The following is a 24,239-nucleotide window of genomic DNA, read 5'->3' as shown; positions in this document are numbered from 1 at the left end:
GAACTTTGTTTTCATGTGTGAGTGGGGTAGGTGGGTGTTTTTGAATCATGTTAGCCATATTGATTTATATGCTGTTGGTGGATTCTTGTCGTTGTCTTGTTGGGCTGTGTATGTGATAAAGGGGAGCCATACCAGGGTGAAGGCATCTTCCTCTATTTGTCCCCATGTCAGTTTCAGTTTATTGGTTAATTTTTATAGTAAGGCTGTTTCCCATACTATTTTGGTACAGGTCTCTCCAGTGTCTGGTTATGATGTTCCTGGCTGCTGAGAGTAGGTGAGTTATGAGTTCTTTGTGATGTGAGTGGGCATTATTGTCTTGGAAGATGTTTAGTAGGGCCAGTTCTGGGGTGATTTCTAATACTTCCTTAGTTATTTTCTATTTGACAGAAACATTTTAAGGTGTCCTAGTGGCTACAGATGGTCTCCTAAATGGATAATTCACTTGCAGGACTGGATCTGACAGACTGTGAGAAACAGAGGGTGGTATGTAGCTAAAAAGTGCACTAACAAAAGGATTAGCACTAGTGCAGCAGGATTGTCTCCTCTCCCCCCCCATGCATGCCCTATTCCATCCTCATATCTGCTCCCCAAAACAGATTTGGGGGGGGAGGGGGGAAAGAGGAGGAAATTATTCTACTGCACGAAAGGAACATTCGGCAGCACACATTGTATACAACCCTGGGTAATTTTGAAAACACAGAACCAACTCAGGTATGGTGGGATCCTTATTTACATGTCCACCTCATTCACATACAAAATGGCATGGTGGTGGAAGATCTTAGCTTCACAATAAAAGGAGTGTGGGTAGAGAAATGCTGAACCAACTCCCATCCCACACCTAACCTCCCCTTCATTCCGACACTCCAGCCATTTTTCTCTGCTCAGTTAGAGCCAGAATTGAGAAAAGTAGCTGGAGCAACCAACTGCAGGAATGCTAATGTGCCTCTGGAAGTAATGCAATGCTCCTTTTTTCCTCTCAGGGAAGGCACAGCATGCACCAGAAAGAGACAGCCCCATGTAAAAAACAAAAACAAAAGAGGGACTGGGGGATGGAAGAAATTAAGACTGATTCTTGAAGCTGTTTGAAAAGGCTGAATTGTAGTGTCCATTCCAGAAGTAACAGAGAAGAGTGAAGTTGCAGGGACACTGTGGTTGGTTGGTTGGTTGATGAGCTCTAGGGAGGGCGATTGTTCAATAGAAACAAAAGTGATGCTGGGAACCAACATTCTGCATCTGAAGCCAAGAGGCAGAGCAACAGAAATGCAAAAGTATTTACACTTTCCTTTTACTAGTTGAACCAGGCCATGGAAATAACAGGGTATTCATGAAGAAGAAGAAGAAGAAGAAGAAGAAGAAGAAGAAGAAGAAGAAGAAGAAGAAGAGGCACACTTTTTAACAACAACAAAAAAGGTGCCGGTACTGCGTACCCTTGAGTACCTCCTGGGGAGCACTGGTTGGAAGAAACTGTGGTTGTGAAGTATCCCACTTATTTCATGGATTTAAAGGGGCAGAACTAACTTCTGGATTGTTGTGACATAGTCGCTCTATCCACAGTATCAAAAGAAAATACTTGTGGTCTGTGCTAGTGTGAGCCAACAACAATATTGGTCGGCTCCTTTTCCTGCTCACTGAGCAGAACACCTAGAATTCTGCTCACTACAGCAGTTGGGGAAGTTGGTAGGTGGAAAGACCAAAGGAGCAGCTCAGATGGGGGATAAATCACAGTTGACACATGTGCAGCTCAATCAGAAGTTTTTAAAAAGGCAGAGCTAATATCTGGATTGTCATGAGACAACCAAAACTGCATGTTCAGTGACGTGAAATGGACTCTGCATGTAAACAAATACAACAACAGTACAAAAGGAATTTGTGATGGGTTTGCATAAAGAAAGCAAAGGTTCCTTATGCTGGGACAGGAACCTTGTGGTGTCATTCTGGAAGATGTTGCATGCAAGACTTAGGTATTCCAAGACATAAGTTGGTGTCACAAAATACATGAAGATCCCCAAGTGGAGTCTACTTGAAACTCACCAACATGGGACAACAGTTTCCTCCATTTCCAGTAGGAGTATTTTGAGTGCCATAGACCTTTCTCTATTATGGCCCATACTCAGTTACATCTCAGCTTAAAAACTTTGTAAATAACGCTTTAGGGGGACAGGGCAGCTAAAGTGCCCACTTGCCTACAGATGTGCACTGTTCACCACTTCTATGCATGTCCACTTTATGCTCAAGTTAAGCCATCAGTACACCAAGCCCCAACTCTTCAATGACATTTTCTGTCCCCATCCATATTTCTTTATTTGCCTTCCTCAATCAAAAAATAAGAGGATTGAGCAATGTGTGACATTAAATCTGTTGTTTGTAAATCTGTCAATGTTTGTTTCTTTAAAGTAGAACTGAAGCAGTGCCTGGGTAAAGAATCACAGTGCATGGGGATGCTTATCCTTTCCCCCCACCCACAGGGAAGGGACAGTTAGCCCTTCCATTCCCTGGCATGTTCCTGAAAAAAAACTGTCTCACCTCTGTGCTGAAAACAGCAAAGGGGGGAAATCTCTCACTGACGCCAATTAAGTATAGTTTGTTTCTTATCCATATCTGTAGCATGGGGATAATTTTTTTTCCAGGGTCCTGGTGGTGGAGGAAAATATTAATCCTCTCCCCTCAGCATGCTGTTGTCCTAATCCTGATCAGACTTCCTGCACTTGTTTTGTTTTGTTTTTGTCCTGGCACTTTCCCTGGGAAAACCCTCATTTTACCACTGAATTGGAGCAAATGGCAACCTGCAGAAAATCTTATTGTCATTTGCTCTGATTCAGTGGTTAAACATGGCTTTTCCCAGGGAAAGCACCAGGGGGGTGGGGGTGGAATATTCTTGTAGCTTTAAAGCGTTGACCTGTGCCTCAAAACATGACACAAAAGAAATCTGGGTGAGCCCTTGGTATATGTATGTATGTATGTATGTATGTATGTGTGGGTGGGTATACACACACACACACACACACACACACACACACACCTTGAGGCATTTGACATCAAGTGTTGTTAGGCCTGAAGTAAACAGAACTGCTGAGCTGTTTGGAGTCCTTCAATTCAGTGAGACTCAAAAAGGGAAAAAAGGAAAAAGAACCAGCATTCATGTCCAGCTGAGGGGATTAGCTACTCATTTTGCTGCTTTGGTCTTCAATCACTGCTTTTGTCTTCTGGGCAATAGAAACCTCACTGTCAGCAGGTCTCTGGGTCATTGGCTCTGGGGTCACTGTAGGCTTCTATTAGCATGGAAACACCAACAGCAGCAGCACTGTTCAGAAAATAAGATATGCCCTTAAGAGGCTCATTGGGAGGGCAAGAGCCTCGCATCTCCCCGGTTCCTTCCTACTTGTTGTTTTATATTTGAATGTCTGTAAGAGCAGAACAGCGCATCACAAATAAAACACAGGGATCCTATTTCTCATGTTTTCCTCATAAGGCAAATGCAGGTGTAAGGGGGCACCTCTGGGGAGAACTGGAAAGGGATCAAAGTCTTAGTCAAGGTCATTGCTAGGCACTTAAAATACTCAGGGTGCAGGCCCATGACACAAATCTACATATGCTTTATTTGTAAAGATGTACATTTTCAACCAGCTTTCAGGGAGAATTCATTAAGGGCACGTTAATTAAGGTGGTGGGTGAAGTCTCACTGGTACTGTGTATTGCAGTATACCCAGCTGCCCTGCTAACAAAGCTTTTTTTTTTTTTTTTAATCAAAAACGTTTTCAGAAGTAAAAAAAGGGCAAGAGTTGCTGGCCTTGTAGAAGAAAACCCACCACTCAGATCCCATGGGTAACACCTTCCAAACAATGTCTTTCCACCACCAAGCCACTTTTGCTGCTGTTTGGTTCTAGATCTACATTTGTAAGATAAATGCAACTCCAGAACCATGGTGAAGTTAAAGCGATTTAGGCTGCAATCCTAACCTCACTTACCTCAGACAAAACCCCATTGGATTCAATAGAGAGAAGTAGTTATGTGTATGTGTGAAATAGCTGGTGGGCGTGGGGGGGGAGTCTTCTACAGGTCCTTCGCTTTCTCCAAGTGTTGCTCCCCAGCCCTCTCCCCTTTAATTCCCATGTAGGCAGCTCATGCAACTTAGCAATGCCCTCTAGGAGTACAAAGGAAAAGTTTTCTGCTTGGCAGCTTCTAGAATTCTATGGAGGGAACATATGGGCTAGAACCATGGTAAAACATTAGACTGTCCCATGTGCCATGACCCTGAAATAAACCCCACCCTAGCTGCTTTTTCAGAAATAAATATTAATTTGGGAGTTATGACTACAGCATTTATGCAGTCAAGAGTAATTTTTTAAAAAGTATTTTTATCTACAAAGAATTGGTATCACCCTATCAGGCCATTTCAGAAAAGAAATGAAAAGGCACAATTATTTCTATCTAGGAGTTGGTGCATTGCTGAGATGGTTCTCTTTTTTTCAATACGTTGCTGGCCTACAATTCAGATGCTCACATAGCAATATCAGATATTGTGAGGGAAAGCAAATCCTCGGGGTAGACCTTGTCTGAAGCCTTCATAAGCAAACTTCTCTCTCTGCCCGCCCTCCATAGTGTACTCCCAGGTAAGTGGAGTTAGAAATGCAACCTAAGTGTTTCTATGTTCTGTAATGCAATTGTAAAACCTCAGTAACTAGCAAGTACAATTGCATTATCTCTTCCACATTCTTTCCTGGATTATTGATCAGAAATGACAGAAGCAATGTGAGAGACACTCAAACCCACCCTGAAGTGTCTTGCAGAAAAATATGCAATGATTACTCACTTGTGGTGTTTCCTGTCATCTGTATGATACATTTGGAGTCCTTGCCCATTTCTCGGGAGTTGAAAGGACGCACCCGCACTGCCACCTTTACAGAAGCTCCTGCCATCCTGATGGTTTGAAGGTTTTACTCCTCTTGCTAGGATTGTACTCCTGAAAATGCCCTGAAGAAACAAGAAAGAGATGTTAGGAACGGCAACCTGGCCGATGAATTCTGCACCAGCTAAGGTTTCGAAACAGTCTTCAGAGGCAGCCCCACGCATTGCAGTAATCTAACCTAGAGAGTGCCAGAGCATAGACAACAGAAGTTAGGCTATCCTGGTCCAGATAGGGGCAAAGGTGATGGAAGTCTCTCCGCATCACCAAGGCCACCTGAGCCTCAAATGAAAGCAATAGATCAAGAAGTACCCCAAAGTGCGTATCCAAACCTTCAGAATGAGTGTAACCCCATGAAAAGCACGCCACCTTGCACACATCTGGCCTAGGAAACTGCCCACTAACAGTGCCTCAGTCTTATCTGGATTGAGCTTCAGTTTGTTGGCTCTCATTCAGTCCATTACTGACATAAGATAACAGTTCAGCACATCTGCAGATGTTAAGGAGAAGGAGTGCTGTGTCATCAATACATAGCTGACAATGTATTCCAAAGATCCAGATGTCCCTACTTGCATGTAGATGTTAAATAGCTGGGGGGGGGGGGATGAACTCTAAGGAACCTCCCATGGAATGCTCCACAGGGCCGAAGAACAATCCCTAAGCACCACCCTCTGGAAACAACCATCCAAGTAGGACCACTGGCAGAGGAAGAGGAGTGTGGAGGGAGTGCATCGCCCCCAGCAGCGCAGTCCTGGTGGGGTGCCATCGCTGCTGCCCCCCACCCACACTGGGTGCCACGCCCCTGCCGGCAGCACACCACACCCCCAGGACGCGCACCACGCCACCAGGACATGCGCTAGCCCCGCCCCCGCCTGCTCTCCGTCCCCCGGTGCTGGAGCATGAAGCTCTGCCACTGAGTAGGACTGGAACCACCACAAAGCAGTGCCACCCACTCCTAACTTGGAAAGCCACTCCAGAAGGATACCATGGTTGATGGTATGAAAAGCTGCTGGGAGGTCAAGGAGAATTAACAAGGACACATTTCCCCTGTCTCTCTCCCAAGAGAGGTCATCATATAGGGTGATGAAAGAAGTTTCTGTGCCAAAAACTGGGCCTAAACCCCGATTGCCTTCTTGGTTGTCAGAAGATCTTAACTGCGATATGCTCTTAACTCTTCGTTTGGCCTTTGGTCCTGCACCCTGATTGCCCTTGGGTCCTGACTCCTAGCTCCTGACTCTCTCCAGGCTGTTGCCTGTATCCCAACCCAGTCTTAAGTCCTGATCAAACTGGACCATCACTGTGGATTAATGCCATTTTTTTGGCATGCAAAATTTTGTAGGTTCTTATCTTTTTCGTAAGATTCATTGCCTTCTAAATTTGACAGGGTTTATCCCTGTTGGGTGCATGAGAACTGATAAGAACCCTGCCCCAAGGAGACTGATGCATATTTGAAATATAGCTAGTAATTTTTGTCAACTGGAGAAGCAAAAGGCCCATCAGAAAGCACTGGTTAATCCTGGTGGATCAAATTAATTTAGCAAGGCTTACTTAAACAAGATTTTCCTTAATCTGTGGCACTATCTACTTTGCCACATGACCTTCCTTTCTCTGGAGAGAACCTGACCACCTGACAGCTGGTCTCCTTGCCTAAAATTCAAAAGGATTATTGACAAAGAAGGCAGCAGCTTTTGCTCTGCTTTCAGACAGTGCAAGTAAAGAGACAGATAGTGCCCCCTGCCATGTATTTGTTTTATGGTAAGTTTTGAGGAAGACAGGCTGTGTGGGAATAACTGTCACATCACAAGACATCAGAACTAGTTCCCATGAGATGATGCCCTAGTAAAGTTGTACAGTACATGCAGGCCTGCATCTTTGACTTGATTTCTCCTCAAACTCATTGGTTACCCCCCAGCTTAAAGTGATGCCATCGTATTCCACAGTGAACAGAGGCTGCTCAAAGGGAAGGAGGACATTTTGGAAAATTCAAAACCAGTTTGAGTGGAATCTCCCCTCATGTTTTCTGCTTCCACTCTCCATAACTGGTATAAAATCACATCAGCCAGGCTTTACTATACATCTGAGTAAGAGAGCTAAGCCTCCTGGACCCACCCTAGTTTATTTTCAGTATAAATAATTCAGTGAGCTAAGTGCAGTGCTCAGCTCAGCACAGCCACAGCCCTCAGCTACATCTAGGATTCTCCGCTTACTGGCAGAAGATACAAAGCACCAGAGAAACCACAGCGGAATTGAGAGGGAATGTCAGATGAAAACCCCCACCCCCAGCTGCCCCTTTTAGTGTTTTTCTTCAATGTGATCTGCCAACTGGAATATTTGCTCTGCAACAAACTCAATAGCTGCTCCAGATTTGCATAACTTTATTGTATTTCATTTCATTTTAGTCATTTTAATATTTGTTAAGAGAAACAAACTTTCCTTTTTAAAGGGGCATGTTATGATTTGTCAGGGAAATTCAGCATTCTAAATTTCCTCATGTTATAGTTTATACATAAATGTCCAAGTTAATTTCTATTTCTGTAATCTTGTTTTACATTTATATTCTTAAAAGCCTTGTTCTGCAATGGTCCAATGGCTAGATAAAAATAAATGAATCTGATCAGAATAACTGCTGCTCTGTTCTATATAGCCACAGCCCTGAGATGTATAAACATCTACAATCACTCACTATTTATGAGGTATCCACACAACACCATCATTTATCCATTCTCATATTGTATTTTCCTTGTGGTTCTTCCTTCTTTTCTCAGACCATGGAAACGTCACTTCCAGACAACCCCTTTATTGAGCATTTATCTTGATATGTTTGTGTAGAGGTTATACAATTTCCCAATAGTTGGCTGCTATCCTTCAATTTCTAGTGCATTTTCCCATCACTTTCCTTACTGCAAAAAGCAAATTTATTGTACCAGAGCACTTTAATTCTGCAAACCAGGATTTGCTGGTATGCCATTGAATTCCTTCCATAAAATAGTGACATTCTGGAAGTGACCAAAGCCTGGCTCCACACACACACACACACACACACACACACACACACTACATACAATCACTGCTATTACCCCAGTTGGTTAAATTGGCCCTATTGCTAAAACGTTGAATATTTCAACTCAAAGGGACAATATTTTCATTATATTCACATGGGAGCACATTTTTCCTCCCTGTACTAATAAAACGGCTTTCTGCTACTACAGCTTAGGCTGTATGTGAAAAAATGAGTGCTGGAGCCACACACAGAATGCAGTTATTAAGTGATAGCCTCAAAACTGCCCCATCTAAACATCACACAATATTAAAAAGATTGTCAGCAGTGTGCATGTCTGAAATTGTGAGAACTGGACGGAAATTAGTTTTTGCAGATGCAAGTCACCAAGCAGATATTAAAGATGAAGATAAGCAGTCAGCATCTGCCTTAGTTGTTTGTCTGTTCATTGCTCATTTCTGCTCATACCCAAGAGCTGTCTGAATGTCAGGAGCTGTGGAAATAGGCATATTGAATGAGAAGACTTAGATATTATGGTGGGAAAACAAGTTTTCTAACCCCATATTTCCTTCCTAATGCTTGGCTGGGTGGGGTGGCAGGGATGGAGATTTGCAGGGGAGAACTGGCAGGTGAACCAGAGCACTCAACCTTTCTCTTGAACACTCAATGGTTTTGTTCAGTCCACATTTTTAAGCAAACTGACCAGAATAGCACTTCCCAAACTAATTCATGGATCAGAACAGTCATCCTTTGGCTTTAGCACTCCTCCACATTATGCAATATTATTTGGCTCAAGAAATGCACCACAACATTTATAGAAAAATGCATATTTTAGCCAAAATATATTTAAAACAATGAAAATATTTATGTGGTTTTTAAAGTAATTATTGCAGATTGATGTAGAAATGGAACAAAATGGCAATCATGAATGAACGAATGTATGTGAAATAGATCAGAAATTGATTCCATCTCTACTCCTGCAAATGCCCCCCCCCCGGGCACGCCATTTAAGAGCCCAACTGGGGTGGGCTGGAGTTACCATAGGGCAGGGAAAAGACACCCCTCCCTCCTACCTGTCAGTTCTTCCCTGCAAGTTGTCCAATCCCTGTGTTTGCATTACTGTAACAAATGTATATTTGCTCAAATAATGCATAGCTCTACCTGAAAAGACAGTTTGCTGCACTGCTGATTGTATGATTTGTGCTACACCAGAAATGCATGAGCTGAAGGAGTAAAGGAAGAAAGAGATGCAAAACTGCACACAGTGTTCCTGGAGAGTACATCAACTGAACTGTGTTTTCTGCTAGGCTCACTAATCTCTTAGTGTGCCAAAATAGACAAGCAGAGACACCATAGTCCCCAGTGGCTTGTGGCTATTAAGAGTGCTTACTTTAACAGCTAGAAAACACCCCCATCTGTAAATGTCTTGAATGCTGCCTCTATATTGAAGATCCATGTATTTAGTTCTATCTTACATTTATGAGTTTCTTAAGAACACTCTCCCAAAACACTTTGTAATTTTCATTTAATAGATTTTCTTTAACTAATAGATTTTTACTAATATATTTATACTCTGCCTTTCTGAAAATAAAAAAATCAACCAGGGCAGCTTACTTACATAATAAACTCCAAAAACATGATAAGCAACCCCAAATTAGAATACTTTTAAAATGGTAGATGCCATATAAAAAGGCACTGGGGAGGCATGTTTAAATAAAGATGCTTTAGACTTGCTACAGCTTCTGCGTGAAAATAAAGGTTACCCTTATTAATTCACAAGAATGCGGCTTCCAGAATGCAGAACAGAAGCTGTGTGTTTCCCAGGAGAGCCAATGCAACAACAGCCTTTTTTAAAGGAACAGAATACTTCAAAATGGCGAAGAGAGTGGGTGAGGGAGGAGGCCAGACCTCATTTACAAGTCAAAGGCATCCGAGTCCAAGATACGTCACCAACATTGCACTTACTGCATAGGAGCGATACTAATATACATCATACAGTGATCTGGCTCTGCGTTTTAACAGTTGGAATCCTACCTACAAATTGCAAATACTTTCTCTAAGTGTGGATCCTTATGGAGCTATAATGGCATCATCAATGGGCTTGGGGCAATCCTACGGTTTGCAGAAGTACCAAAAAAAGGGGGGGCGACAAAAATAAAGATGTGAGGGACAGCAAAATACCCAGCAATAAATGAGCATACTTGGTAGGCACAGAATGCTGACTGTCAGGATAAATGAAACTGAAAACTAAGAGAAATGGAGTGTCCTAGAAAAGAGCATGTCTGGCTGGGTAACTGGCACCCTGAATAGGAGTACAGTGGTACCTTGGGTTACATCTGCTTCAGGTTACAGACTCCGCTAACCCAGAAATAGTACCTTGGGTTAAGAACTTTGCTTCAGGATGAGAACAGAACATAGCCGTCAACTTACAGATTTGAAAATAAGGGACCGGCAACCTTGAAAATAAGGGACCAGCAGCCAAAATAAGGGACCTGCAGCCTCACCTGTTCCAGGCACTCGTCTTCCTGTCCTCCTGCAGTCTGGTCAAACTCATGCTGGTAGCTTCGAGAACACTGTCCAACCAACTTTGTAACCAGAGGTTCAACTGAATAGAATCTGAATCACATGCACCACAAGGCCTATGCAGCCTCAACTTAAGATGGCTCCCCGGCCTGGCTTTGCACTGCAAAGTCTGCAGCAGCACGTGCAACAAAATGGCATCCAGCATTCAAAAAACCCCTCAGCTTGCATTAACTAGCCACACACAAGGCATGCAAGCTCCACCCCCCAGTCGTTCTTAGACCTCTTATTGGGTGAGCAACACAGCCAAGCAACACAGTTGGAGCCTCCCTCCTCCCTGGCCGGCAGGGAGGGAGGGAGAGGAGCTGCTTCCTTTGAAATTTAAGGGACATCATTTAAGGGACATTTAAGGGACATCCATCAATAAGGGACAGCAGCGGGACATGGCGCTGGAATAAGGGACTGTCCCTTCAAATAAGGGACACTTGACAGCTATGGAACAGAAATTGTGCTCCGGCGGCGCAGCAGCAGCAGCAGGAGGCTCCATGAGCTAAAGTGGTGCTTAAGGTTAAGAACAATTTCAGGTTAAGAACAGACCTCCAGAATGAATTAAGTTCTTAACCCGAGGTACCACTGTACTTCACACTCCAGCATTTTCTTGCCAATCCCACATGTCATTTATAAAACAGTTTACTGGAGCTATGTTTGTGCGAGGTGTTCTGTTGTTAGGCTTAATGAGACAGTGCTAGGAGTGCCTCTTGACTGATGTAATTCTTCTAGAGACTAAGGTGACAATTTCTTGGTCTCACAGGGAATTTCATCCAACTTAGCCAATGTGCACTACAGCGCATCACCCTCTCAATTCCTGCCCACTGAACATGACAACCAAACCTTGAGTGTTGGGAGCAGTTTGTTCCCTCATTCGCCAAACCAAAAACAGTAAATAGATACCATAAAAGTTCACCCTCCCCCTGAAATTCAAAACACAGAAAACAAAACTAACAAAGAAGCAGAGATGTTAAAAGAATACCCATGAAGGAGCCATAGTAATTAGTAATTAAGATAATCACATGCATTTCTAATAGGGCTGTCTCATTGTGCAGTTCCCAACACAGCAAAGCTGTTACACTGCTAGAAAGGTTTTGGAGTGAGTGAAGCATTTTTGTCTGTGGTACATAACAGGCTTCTGAAATATAATCAACAGCCTGAATTTGCTGCCCTCTGGACTGCAGCCCCAAGATAGGATAGGTGGATATATGAGGTGCCTTCCCAAAACTTTCAGTTATTATTTTTAAAATGTAGTTTTCCAACCAACCAATGTTTACAAAAATGCATAAATCTGGTGAAAGAAAGTGCACATAAAATGAATATATAATTGAAAATAACATACAAAAAATGCATTATATTAGGAGAAACTGCATACAGATCTGCATCCAAAATATGATATTAGAAGAAAATTGCACTAAAATGCTGAAGAATTTTCACGAGGATATTTTAAAAATACTCATACTGCTGCAGAAATGCAAAAAAGCAAATTTAAGAATGAGAATCTGAGAAAACCAAAATTGAGAGATCCTTCCATCCCTACTCAGAAATAAGGCCCACAGTGGAGCTTATTTCCCATTAAGTGTGTTCAGGATTACAGTCAAACTCGCTGTAGCATATTAGACTACCTATATTTAGATTCTGATTCGTTTTGCATTGAGTTGATAGCTCCCTACACATAACATTCACCCTACATCAGGGATGGGGGAGCCTATGGCCCTCCAGATGTTGCTAGACTACAACTCCCATCATCCCTGACCTCTGAGCATGTGGCTGGGGCTGATGGGAGTTGTAATCCAATAACAGCTGGAGGGCCACAGGTTCCCCATCTCTGCCATATGCATTTGGCCTGCTCCCCACAGAATTGCCACTATAATCCTGTTTGGAACCATTCAGAGTAGGTGAATTTGACTGTCAACTATTCTGCCATTGAGTGAAGTAATATTATAATTAAGAATTTCCAGAAGACAAAAGTTGCAACAGTAAAGTTGCATAACACCAATGCACTGCTGGCATTTTGTGTCTCTATCTTAGAAAGGACTACAATGCATTTATGTCAGGCAGCAAAGAGTTGACTCCCATTTTGCCTTTGTTCTTCAAATGACACACATTTTACTTATTTGCTTTAAATATTTATAAGCCTGCCTTCACGCAGCAAATTCTAGTTTCCTTGCTGGTTTGGAACTTCCTTAGTTTGTTGTACACATCCTGCTTCAGCTGTCATATATTCAAACAATCATATGCCCCCTGTCTGAAGTTTTTTTATTTAAAAAAAGTGGGGAAGGCAATTTTTGTTTTTAAGCTGAAAACCAGCTTTAGGTGTGCGATGAGGGAGGCTGCTTGATGATGACACAGATGCACTCTTCACAGTCCCTTCTGCTTCATATGGGCGAAACATGTTGCTCCTGAACTCAGTCCTCAAGAGAAGATTGAACAACGTGTGGTGAGTGTGCTTTCTGGAGCACAACAGTGCCTAGAAATACAACTGGGAGGGTATTTCTTGACCTTAAGGGTACTTAGGAGATCACAATAATACCAAAGCAGGCTCTAACAAAACCTAGACAATAGGAATAATGTTCATAGAATTGTTAATACGGGTGACTCAAAGAGCTGCCTAGTTGAACCCTGAAAGATAAATGAAATTTTGCAAACTAGCTCCAAGAGATGGTACTTTCACCACCTGCTGAAAACCTTTAGAGAAGTAAATTCTATAATTTATTTTAACATGTTCCTCCATTGACAGTTCTGGCAACCCAGTCAGATGGGTGGGGGAATAAATAACAATGTTGTTGTTGTTGTTATCTTTCCTATTCTCAGTACTTCATCTGTGACCACCAACCTTGCTGATGTCCTGAAATTCTGGGTCTTATATGGTGCAATTTCAACTCCCCATTTTTGTCTTCCCTCTAGTCATCTTGATCAATAGTTATTCTCCTTTATATTCACTGTATTCTTTTAAATACTTCACAAAATTTTGCTTTTCATAAACTTTGTTCATCTTTCAACTGTCTACAAATTTGCTTGCTTTTATTTATTTAATTTCATTTATGAATTAATCATATCCCATAAAGCACGCCAAAGCGATTTAACAATAAAGACAGTGACAATAATGACATATACAATTTCAAGTCCAATACAGATGCAGACTAGGGTAAAAATCTCCACTTAAAAGGTTTGCTGAGAAAGGAAGGTCTTCAGAGGGCACTGAAAAGACAATAGAGGTCTCTGATATGTAATGAAAGGTGTTCCAAAGACTAGGTACTGCCACATTGAAGGTCCAAGTTCCGCATGGTACAGACCAGATCTCCTGATGACCTTCTGCTGCAGGATGCAGTGGTCAGATGGTTATAGAAGAGGTGAGATGATATTTTAGGTGTCCTGGCCCCAAGCTGTGTAAGTACAACACTACCAGCCCCTTTAACTTTGCCCAGTAATTTGATGGTGATATTCTGCCCTAGTGAGCAGTCAAGCAGCTACATTTTGTACTAGCTGCAGCTTCCAAACCAACCACAGGTCCAACGCTATATGGAGTGCATTGTGGTAATCCAATCTGGAGGTAAAAGTACCTTTTACCAGCTTCAGATGTTTCTTGTCTGGCATAGCTTGATTGCTGTTATCCCTGAACAGCAATCAGGCTATGCCAGACAAGAAACAGCTAAAGCTGGTAAAAGGTACTTCTATCCACTGTGTTCACCTGGCCTCTAGACTACTAATATGCTCTTTCAGGGAGAATATGACTCCATTCAAAGTGGGCAACTGACCAATTATCTGGACTTGAGACCCACTCACCCACAGCACTTTCATCTTGTTGTGATTCAGACTCAGTTTGCTGGCCCTCAGCCAGCTCACCACCAAGTCCAGGCACTGGTCCAGGGTTTACATGGCCTATCTTGATTCTTATGTTACAGAGAAACAGATATGTGTATATCACCAGCATACTGATTATACTTTGCCCCAAATCTCTTGCCAACTGATCTCAACAGCTTCATGTAGATGTTAAATAGCATAGGGGATAAGATGGTACCCTATGGCACCCCACAGCACATCGTACAGGGAGCAAAAAAAACATCCAATGCTATTCTGCAAAACCAACCCTGGAGACAGAATCAGAACCAATATAAAACATTGCCCGCAGAAGCCATCTCACCCAACCAGTTCAGTTGGATACCATGGACGATGGTGTCAAAAGCTGCTGGGAGACTATTTAAGAATAACAGGGTTGCACTCCCCTTGTCCTTCTCCCATTAAAGACCACCCATCAACCAAGGCCGGTTCAGTCCCATCAACCCAGAATGAAATGGGCCAAGATTATTATTTGAGTATTTGCAACTGTCCCACCATGACACTCTTGATTACCTTCCCTCAAAGGTATTTGTGACAAACTCAAGGGTCCAGTATGAGGGGTGTCCCCCCCCCAGAAGTGATTGAATCACCATCTCTTTGAAGACAGCCAGGACCACTCTCTTCTGCTAGGATACATTGACTACACTCTGAAGCCACCTTACCATACCTGGTCAGCATGCTTTAATAAGATAAAAGAGGCAAGAGGAACACATGGTTGGGTACATCATTGCAAGCAGTTTGTCCACATAATTAGGCCATATAAACTGAAACCTATGATTTCAAAGTAGATGTTGCACTGGATACCTCCTGGGAGAATGCAGTAAATGTAGCATCAAGATAGCTATGGGGGTGAGCCACTTTGCTCTCAAAGTGCCTTGCAAACAAATCATAGTGGGCTTCCAAATGGTCTAAAACTCCATTCCCTGGAGCAGGTATTAAAAAGCTTCAGGCAATACAAAACAACCCCTCTGCTATGCAGGTACTTGAAGATGTGATGGAGGCAAAGGACAATCTTCACTGCCCTTACTGCTCCTCAATAGACACGAATCTTTGCAAAATGGCATATCTGGAACTGGACCCCATCAGTGATAAAGAGCCTTTTGTGCAAATAATCCTTTTGTTAATGCATTTCAAAATAGCACTTGCCTTTTCCTGCAACCATCTCACTTTGTTGACTCATTCAGATTATGAATCATTTTTACTCAGTGTTATATAGCTTATATCTTGCACCTTTAAAGACAGAGGAAGGACTTACACTTTAGTGCCACTGTGTACGTCATGGTTACCACCTATGCCTGAGGCGGCCTGGATTCAAATCCCCACCATTGTCAGATCTTGGGGTCTCAAATTTCAGCAGTGCCCTGTACAATGCCAAAATTCAGTGCCCCTGTGCCTCTAGCACTCTGTTCTAAATCATAGTTGTAGAGCCCCCAACAGCACCCCTGAGGCTCTGTGCCCAGTGCAAGTGATCCGGTCGTGTCCCCTTAAATCTGCCTCTGTCCCCACTCAACCACAAAACCTACTGGGTGACCCTGGGCCAGTCAGCATCTCTCCACTGGTGAACTTTGGGCTTTAAAATTTCAGGGGCACCTTGTGCAACGCCGAAATTCAGCGTGCCCCCTGCCTCTGGCTTTCCATTGTTTGTCATTGTTGAAGTGCCCCTTGTGGAGCCCTCCCAGTGCAGGCGAACCAGTCAGGCTACCCTAAATCCGCCTCTGATCTCTCAATCTAATATACCTCACAGGTTGCTAAATAAAGTCTAGAGTGAACAATGCATACTGCCCTGGACACTTTTGAGAAAGAATGGGATAATAATACATAATTGTAGTGTGTGTTTTTTAGGGCTAGGGAAAAACTCTCCCACTGGACCCTTGCTGCTAATGGGATAATGCAAGCATGGGTCATTCTTCTAAGAGAGTATAAGGCAGCATTTTACATTCTTACTGCTTTTTGCACTTTGTTCTGTTTTCATCTTTAAAGTAGCCTTTTGATTATTTTTATCTATTTTCTGTATTTCACTAGATTTAGATGCCTCTTGATTGTAATAAAACCTCAAAGCAGATTACAAAATATAATAAAGCAATAGTTATCAGTTTAAAAAACAGTTAAAAACAACTCTTTAAAACATTCAAACAATGATTAAATGCACTAATAAGCTAAAAGAAAAAACACATGTCAACATTCTACAAATAGAGGAAATCAATGTGAGCTGAAGAGTTTGCATGGAAGAGACAAAGGAAGATAATTTGTGGGAAATGGAGCCAAGAGCTCACAAGAAGATAAAGGGTAACTATATAATAACAGTTGTGAAAATATGATCTGCAAATGCAGTGATCCATACACCCCCTCACCCTTTGTCAGAATGAAGTTGGCTAAGAATTGAATATTCCGTAGTATCTTAGCTTTTACTCTGCCCTGCCACCATGTTGTCAGTGACCTTAGTCCTCCCCCACGAGCTATGAAATGGTAAATGGTAAACTATTCAGAGGATGTAGAAGACTGGGCCTGGCCTAGCTAGGGTTGCAAGGAGATATATCAAAAGAAACCCATAGCAAATCATAATGGCAAGTCACAGGAGTCACACTGTGACCAAAGCAAACTAAAGCTGAGCCAAAAGAAATGCTCTGAACTTCTGATTATTAAAAACTTCTGTGCCCCGGTTTGCAATGGCAGATGTAGAAGACAGGCCATAACCTTGTCAAAAGGCCAGTGTGGATGAACATCAGTTTGCATCATCCAGAAAACAAAAAAGCATGTGACCTGCTCCCTATTCTTTCACTGGAAGCTAAAAAATGGCAGAAGTAAAAAAAAAGGGGGGGTAAATGGTGATTATCTAGTTTTGGAAATTTTGGAGCGTAATCCAGATCATATGTCAGCACTTCCTCTTCAGTGGTGCTGCAGGGCAGGACTTCAGGTACTCAGCAGAATGAACAGGAGGGCCCCCCAATGCAGCAGGCCTGGCTTACAACATTTTTAAGTACTGTAATGCAGAAGATTATCTAAAGAGGGCACCCCACCCACAAGACTATGAAGCCCAGAGCCCAAAATTATCTAACTGAACCACAGGTCCTGTTCCCTCCTTATATGAACTATTTCATGAGGCTTACAACCCTAAAACAGCCGCCTCATCTCTTATTAATAGTGGCAAAACCTGGTTGTTGTTCTGTGCCCTAAAGGAACGAGCGTTGCAGCAAATTCGTATTCCTTGAGGTGCTGTTTGCAACTGCCTGCCTTGAGGACTCATGCTATGACATGCACAGATTCCTTCCACTTCTATTTCCAACTCTGAATTTATACTGCTGAAGTATAAAGGGTTCCTTTTCCTTAGCATACTTCATAGAGGCCATGCTTTAGGCTGGGGATGGGGGAAGAGATGTCTCTTGCTCAAAGCCCTTGGCACAATAGCATAAGTCATTATATTCAGCCATGTTGTCAGCAGTCATGTTGCTCCTAAGATGGCCTCGGTTGACTTCCAAGCAGGCCACACTAATAGCAGGGCCCCCTCCCTGCTTATAGTCATCACCTCTGCCATGTATCTAATGCCCGCAGGCCCTTTTGTCTTTTCAAGATCATTCAGGAAGATGCACCATTTCTATCTGACACCCAAAAGCATTATGGTTTTACTCTGCCTGGGATTATAAGAGAACTAGTAAAGGACCTTGTGGTGCTCAAGGCAGGTGCTAGATTTAAGCATGGAGTCGGTGTCCATTTTTCACACCCTCTCCTTTACCCAAACAAACCCCCATCCAGGACATATTTAAGACCAGGGGATGCTATAGTACAAGCCTATCCAGTGATACTACAGCAGTGTGGGCTCTAAACCCTATAAAATGGCTGACACCCAGATAGATTCTCCACCCACATCAGAGCAGTCCTATATATATATATATATATATATACACAAACACACACACACACCTAAAGTATTGCCCCTAGCTAACTGCTTCTTTCCCCTCAAATGCGACAGATGACAATGTACCCACCTTTGTTTTGCTGCAGCCAACATTGTTCCATCTTCATCAAACAGGACTGTATTTTTATAAAGATATATGCCATGCCACAGGTTTCCAAGGTTCTCCACACACCCACACAGAAATTGGGAGCCATAGCATGTGCAGGAAATGGAGACTGGAATGTTATTGCTACTGCTACAACAGACATAGTTCCTTCTCACCCTCCCGCCCTTGTCTCTCATATGTGCTTTCATTAAAAGGATGCAGGGTTTGGTTCAAATCAAATAAGTGTGAATTATGGGGTGCTCAAAACATAGGTTATGCGGACTGGCTGGCAAGCCCTCGCCCAGTCCCCATGACTCTGCATTCTTTCCATGGTCCCTGTGTCACAGCCATTGGCGCAGGGGCAGATGGGGTGGGGTGGGGTGGTGTTTATTAGCAATGCATTTCTGTTGCCTAGCTGGACATTTTTCAGAAGCTTGCAGATTGGTTTGAAAGACAATAAGAGGGTCTTTCTTCTTTCTCAGAGAGCAACACAGACTGATCAAGGGGAAAAGGCATCTGCCCTCTCTATGATGGATTAGAAAAAATAAGCAAGTGTAGAAAGCACAGGAAACTAGTCAGGCATCACAATAAAAACTGTGCCTGGTGGGTGTTTTTGTCTTTTGAGTCTGAGCAAATGGGTTATAATTGCAATCTAAACTGAATTTTATTGGAAACATCACATTTTCTTTTACAAGGGAGGGTTCCTGTCTCCTTTCATTCCTAACATCATTTTCCAGTCTGACTGTTCTCTTACCTGCTACCATTACTGGCCATAACACCCCCTCATACTTCTCTCTCTCTCTCTCTCTCTCTCACACACACACACACACACACACACACACACACAGAGCGCTTTCCAATGGAAAGAAAAATAGAGAACAGAACCTGTGTTGTCACTTAAATCTTGCTCTTTCCTTAATAGCCTCACACATCCAAGGGACAGAAACAGTGGCCCGATGGTGGGGCCCATGATTGGACACACGCTGAGCGCCAGACACACACCCGTGATTGTTCCCCCAGAGAATTCAAAGCAGCATCGGCTGGAAACTGGTGTCCATTGTCCTTTCTTGAAACCCAGCCAGCCGCAAGGGAGGGGGAGAGATGCGCAACTACCAGCTGCATTCAAAGCAGAATGAATAGGACCTGCGAGAGGACCTGCAAGGTCTCCCGAGGCCTCTCTCCCGCGGATACGGGCCGCTAGAGGGCCAGTGCTGCAAAAGGCGAGGCAGCTCCAAGGGCGAGAGAGGGGGGGGGTACCAAGAGAAAAGGCGATGGAAGGCTGCGGGCTTACCTTTTGCGGGCTCAGAGGCTCCGTGCGGTCCGCCCTTGGTTGGGAAATGCCGGCGCTGGCATTGGCGGGGCTCCGGGATGCGGCCTCTGCCTGCGCGCCCGCTTGCCCGATGGAACGAGATGCGAAGAGACGCGCCTGGCCGCCTCCCCGGGCTTGTGGTGCTGATGCTGCGCTCTCTGGGGATGCTCGATTCCTGCAGGTTCACTGCGCGCCCCGCCCCTCGGCCCTGTCAGCGCGCTGATTGGCTGGCAGAGCAGAGGAGCCTGTCGACCGCAGCCGCCAGAAGGGCGGGGCTGGCACTCGGCTTCTGCCGCTGTTGATGCTGCCTCTCCGGAGGGAGGGAGGGAGCGAGGCGTGCCTGCTCTGGGCGCTCCAGAGGCCGCCGACCCGCTCACTGCGGAACTGCGATGCGTGGCCCCGGGGGGAAAGCCGGCAGAGGCAGCCGTCTTCGCCCTGGGCAGAGCACAAGCGCCTCCCCGCCCACTCCGGGTATGACTCCTCAAAGCAGCGAGCGAAAATGGAGACGGCAGGCATCCGTGCCAACCGCATCCATGCACTTGCTCTATCGCAGGAGATCTGACTCATCATCCCCAGCCTGCGCATCCACACAGGGCCAGACCAACGCGCTTTTGGTGCTCGAAAATTGCATTCCTCGCCGCCCCGCTGCACACACGCTAGCAAGGAAACGAAATCAGTGTTATGACAAAAACAAGCGAAGAGCGCCAGCCATATATATATATATATATATATATATATATATAATCGGCGTTTTTGGTCTTCATTGCTGCAAAGTGATCACATGTGAACATAGCAGATGTGTAGCAGAATCAAGTAAACACAGCTGATCTCCTGCCACATTTGTGTGCTCAAATCTTTTTGCAGAGTTCACATTTCGGGATTGTATGGAATTAATATTGTATGCATTGGTGGCATCAGCCACAATACGTTGATAACCTTTCAATTTTTCATATGATGATTCTGCAATGCCTCTGGTCTTCTTGGGATATATTTCATCTAGCCTTGACCAATTTGGTATTAGGAAACAAATCATCATTGCAGTAGCAGCATAACGGCGACAACAACAACAACAACCTACCCTCAACCCCAAGGTTCTCAGGGCAGTTCACAACATTTCAGTAAAATACAAAATATCCAGCATTTTCTAAAAGGGAAAGGTTGGACCATCCATTAATCAAGCTCCTTAAAAGGAAGGAATTCAACAGTGAGCCTTCTATAAGATACACAGATGATTGTCATCTAGTGACAAAGCAGAAGCAGGTGTTTCCCACAGTAGCACTAACCCTCTGGAACCCTTGCCCCTGTAATCCAAGAGGGGTCAACTGTGGCATGTTTTAGAACTTCTTTTTAAAAATTGCTTGCATTTCCTGGCTTAATTTTTATATTGTACTGCTTAGTATTTTGTCTCCAGATTTTTATTCTGATATTGAAAGTACGTGTTTTGTTTTATTGGAATTTTCACTTAATGATTTTAGGGTGTCATTTTGTTAAATCACAGATTGGAGGGTTTTATGTATTACATGAACTATATACGTTGATGAAATAAATATTCCATTGACTGCTTTAATATATGTGTTTTTTAGTTTTGCTATATTGGTATTGGTTTCAGCCGTAGTGTGTACAGTGGTACCTCGGGTTAAGTACTTAATTCATTCCGGAGGTCCGTACTTAACCTGAAACTGTTCTTAACCTGAAGCACCACTTTAGCTAATGGGGCCTCCTGCTGCTGCCGCGCCGCCGGAGCACGATTTTTGTTCTCAACCTGAAGCAAAGTTCTTAACCTGAAGCACTATTTCTGGGTTAGTGGAGTATGTAACCTGAAGCGTATGTAACCTGAAGCGTATGTAACCTGAGATACCACTGTACATGCATTTTTAAATTGTAAACTGCTTTGTAAATTAAATTTGGCAAATACTGCATATGAATAAACAATACTGTATTCTGTGGATAATTGTTTACATTTTTGTTTTACTGTATTTTATGGACCTTGGGTTTTTAGTTCTGTTTTGTAATTTGCCCAGGGCTCTCATAAGCAAAGCAGGGTGTTACCCAAGAACAACCCCCATACCAGTGTTAATCTTGGCCACGAGTCCAAACAAGATCTCTTAGCACTTTGGATAGAGTTCATAGATTAATTAGGTAAATTAAATCAACTAATGTTTATAGTTGAATAAACAGTGGGGGCAATTTTAATTAGTGATCACTTATTTTGTTTGGTGTTACTACAAGTTAAGCAGTGTTGTGAGCTAAACCGTTTATCTTTTGTAGGGTTATTTTGTTTCTGTAATACTTTTTTTAAAAGTTGGCCCTTGCTTTAAACTGTATCTGAAAGCTGTTTATTTCTGTTTGGTTCAAAAATATTAGCAATAACTTTCAACATAAATAATCCACTTGATACAGGAAAAATGTATTTAATAAATGACTTATTTTTCTAATTTCAGGAAAATAGCATCCAATGCCCATCCCAGCATCAATTATTGTGCGCATCCAATAACACCTGTTACTTTTTGTCCCAAACTCTTCATCACATCTAATTACTTAATTTTCCACTTTGCTTGCTTACTCTGCCATTTCTGAATCTCAGACATTTCCCCAGTATTCTAAAAGTGAGGACTATATTGGTCCATATTGAATCTTTTTGTTTGCTTGTTTTATCTCTGTCATCTAAAAAGTGTATCCACTTCTTGTATTTGCTGCAGACCTAACTGCTTACGACGTGTATATCTCCCTCAGCTGAAGCATGCATGTCACTATTTACAGCAAGGGCATATGAGGTTGGGCTTTGCATCTTTTTAGCTTTATCTCCAATTTTACTCAGGCTGGCATTTGCTAGTTAGAACACTGACCTTCCTGCCAGATGGAAATATTCATTTATACCAATAAGAAAAGAAGCTTACATCCAAGTTTCCTAGCTAGCAGATGTTGAAAACAGCATACGGGTCATCCCTTGGTCACACACTCTTCTCATATATTCTTTTTGAACGAAGTTACCGCATTTCAAAAGCAAACTACAAGGAGAAATTCTATACCTTATCTTGCTTTCTTGTGATATACAAAAAAATTTTTTACTATCATTATCGGTCCCATTAAAGGTACTGTGACCATGTAGGTTTTGAAGTTTTTCCTTATGGCTGCCTTTTAAAAAAATAAAATAATAATAAATATTATTGTTGTTTAAATTTATTACCTGCCCTTCATCCTAAGGTCGTAGGGCGAGTTACAACAATTAAAACACGTTAAAAGCAGTTAAAACAACTTATAACTAAATTAAAAGCAACTAAATTTTGCTTAAAAATAAATAAAAAAGCAGTAAGAATTAAATACTCCCAGAAGTTATATGTTTCTGAATATCAGTTGCTGGAAACCACAGAAAGGGAGAGTGTTGTTGTGCCCAGGCACTGCTTGCAGGCTTCCTATAGACATTTGGTTGACCACTGTGAAGGAAGAAAGCTGGACCACACATATATGCTAGGGCCAGCTTTTTCTGGTATAGCCTGAGATTTCATTGCTTCTATAGCCTCATGCATTTATCCTCAAAAAAATGAACCAACCAAAATGGTTTCTCTGGAAATAAAAAATACAATTGATCTTTTTCTGAGGAAGCAGCTGAGTGAAGTCATCTGATAAGTGTATCTGTCAGGAAAAAGACTTCAGGGACATGGGGAAACCTGACTGACTTCACAGGAGAAAGCACATTTGTATCCTCTCATCACTAAAACATATCTCAAAACCTTTTATTTGTTAGTGGTGGCAGATTTAACATTTAGTTAAGAGTTAATGAGTGGTGAGCTATTCAATTGGACGATGTGCATTGTCTGACTTTTGTGTCCTCTAAGCCTTCCATGACGTACATGCATTTATGAATCCACCCTAAATAATAAGTCTGCAGGCTCAGAGAAACTTGGGTTTAAAAAAGTATGGTCTGTCTCCAGTCAGTATACTCAGATAAGGATTTTATCTGATAACCCTTCCTACCCAGATCTTAACACTCAGGATCACTGCAGCACACTAGCCTTTTGAGAAGAAGCATTTGTGGATTCCCTTTTGTGTTCAGGGCTGCTCGGGTTTGCATCATGCACCTTCTGCCTTTATTACACCCCCATCCCCTTATCTGGAAGAAGATTGTTTCCCTGCAGTTCACTAGTCCCAGCTGGAGCATTTCCTGTTTGACTCAAGCCCTGCTGGAATATATCCACTCCATTGCTCTGTTGTTATCTAATGCCTGTTTGGCAAGGTTGCAGAACTGCTGTTATGATGGCATGAAGGAGAGAAAAGGAAATTAATGTTTGTACTAAATTGGGTAGGATATTGGAGGTGTCTGCTTTCGAGAATTCATTACCAACATTTAGGATAACTACTTACACAAGAGCACCTTGGTTACAGCAGGACTCATCTCCATATTACTGTAAAATATTTGTCCCAGGACCCAGAAGCCACAGAGACAGCAATGGCTCATATAATCAGGCAGCCATGGTACATGGAAGCAAGCCATCCCTTATTACCAGCAGTAGGACATAACTTTAGCGTTAATAAAGACCCTGGTGGAGCCATCCAAGCAATTTTTCCAGAATTTTCTATTCTGAAATGGATGGCTTATGCAGGGTTAAGGGATAAGTGCATTGT

General features: G+C 42.8%; 1 protein-coding gene across 22 annotated transcripts in view; it reads right to left on the bottom strand.

Moving 5' to 3' along the window:
- KIF1A (kinesin family member 1A) overlaps positions 1–20,219 on the bottom strand; it is a 116,619-nt gene extending 96,400 nt beyond the window's left edge. For 4 of the 22 annotated variants that reach the window (XM_081006631.1, XM_081006642.1, XM_081006646.1 and 1 more), the window contains exons 1-2: positions 19,599–20,219; positions 4,811–4,971 (exon numbers count right to left, since the gene is read on the bottom strand). In XM_081006631.1, coding sequence (XP_080862757.1) covers positions 4,811–4,916 — 106 coding nt within the window. In that variant the 5' untranslated portion in view covers positions 4,917–4,971; positions 19,599–20,219. The remainder of the gene's footprint in view (positions 1–4,810; positions 4,972–19,598) is intronic. The other 18 variants (XM_081006647.1, XM_081006649.1, XM_081006650.1 and 15 more) reach the window with 8 other exon arrangements.
- Positions 20,220–24,239: the final 4,020 nt, after the last annotated feature.

Source organism: Podarcis pityusensis (assembly GCF_964106645.2).
Source record: "Podarcis pityusensis genome assembly, chromosome: 5".
NCBI classification, from domain to species: domain Eukaryota; kingdom Metazoa; phylum Chordata; class Lepidosauria; order Squamata; family Lacertidae; genus Podarcis; species Podarcis pityusensis.
Note: the sequence above shows the minus strand (reverse complement) of the source record. Positions and strands in the feature narration are given on the sequence as shown.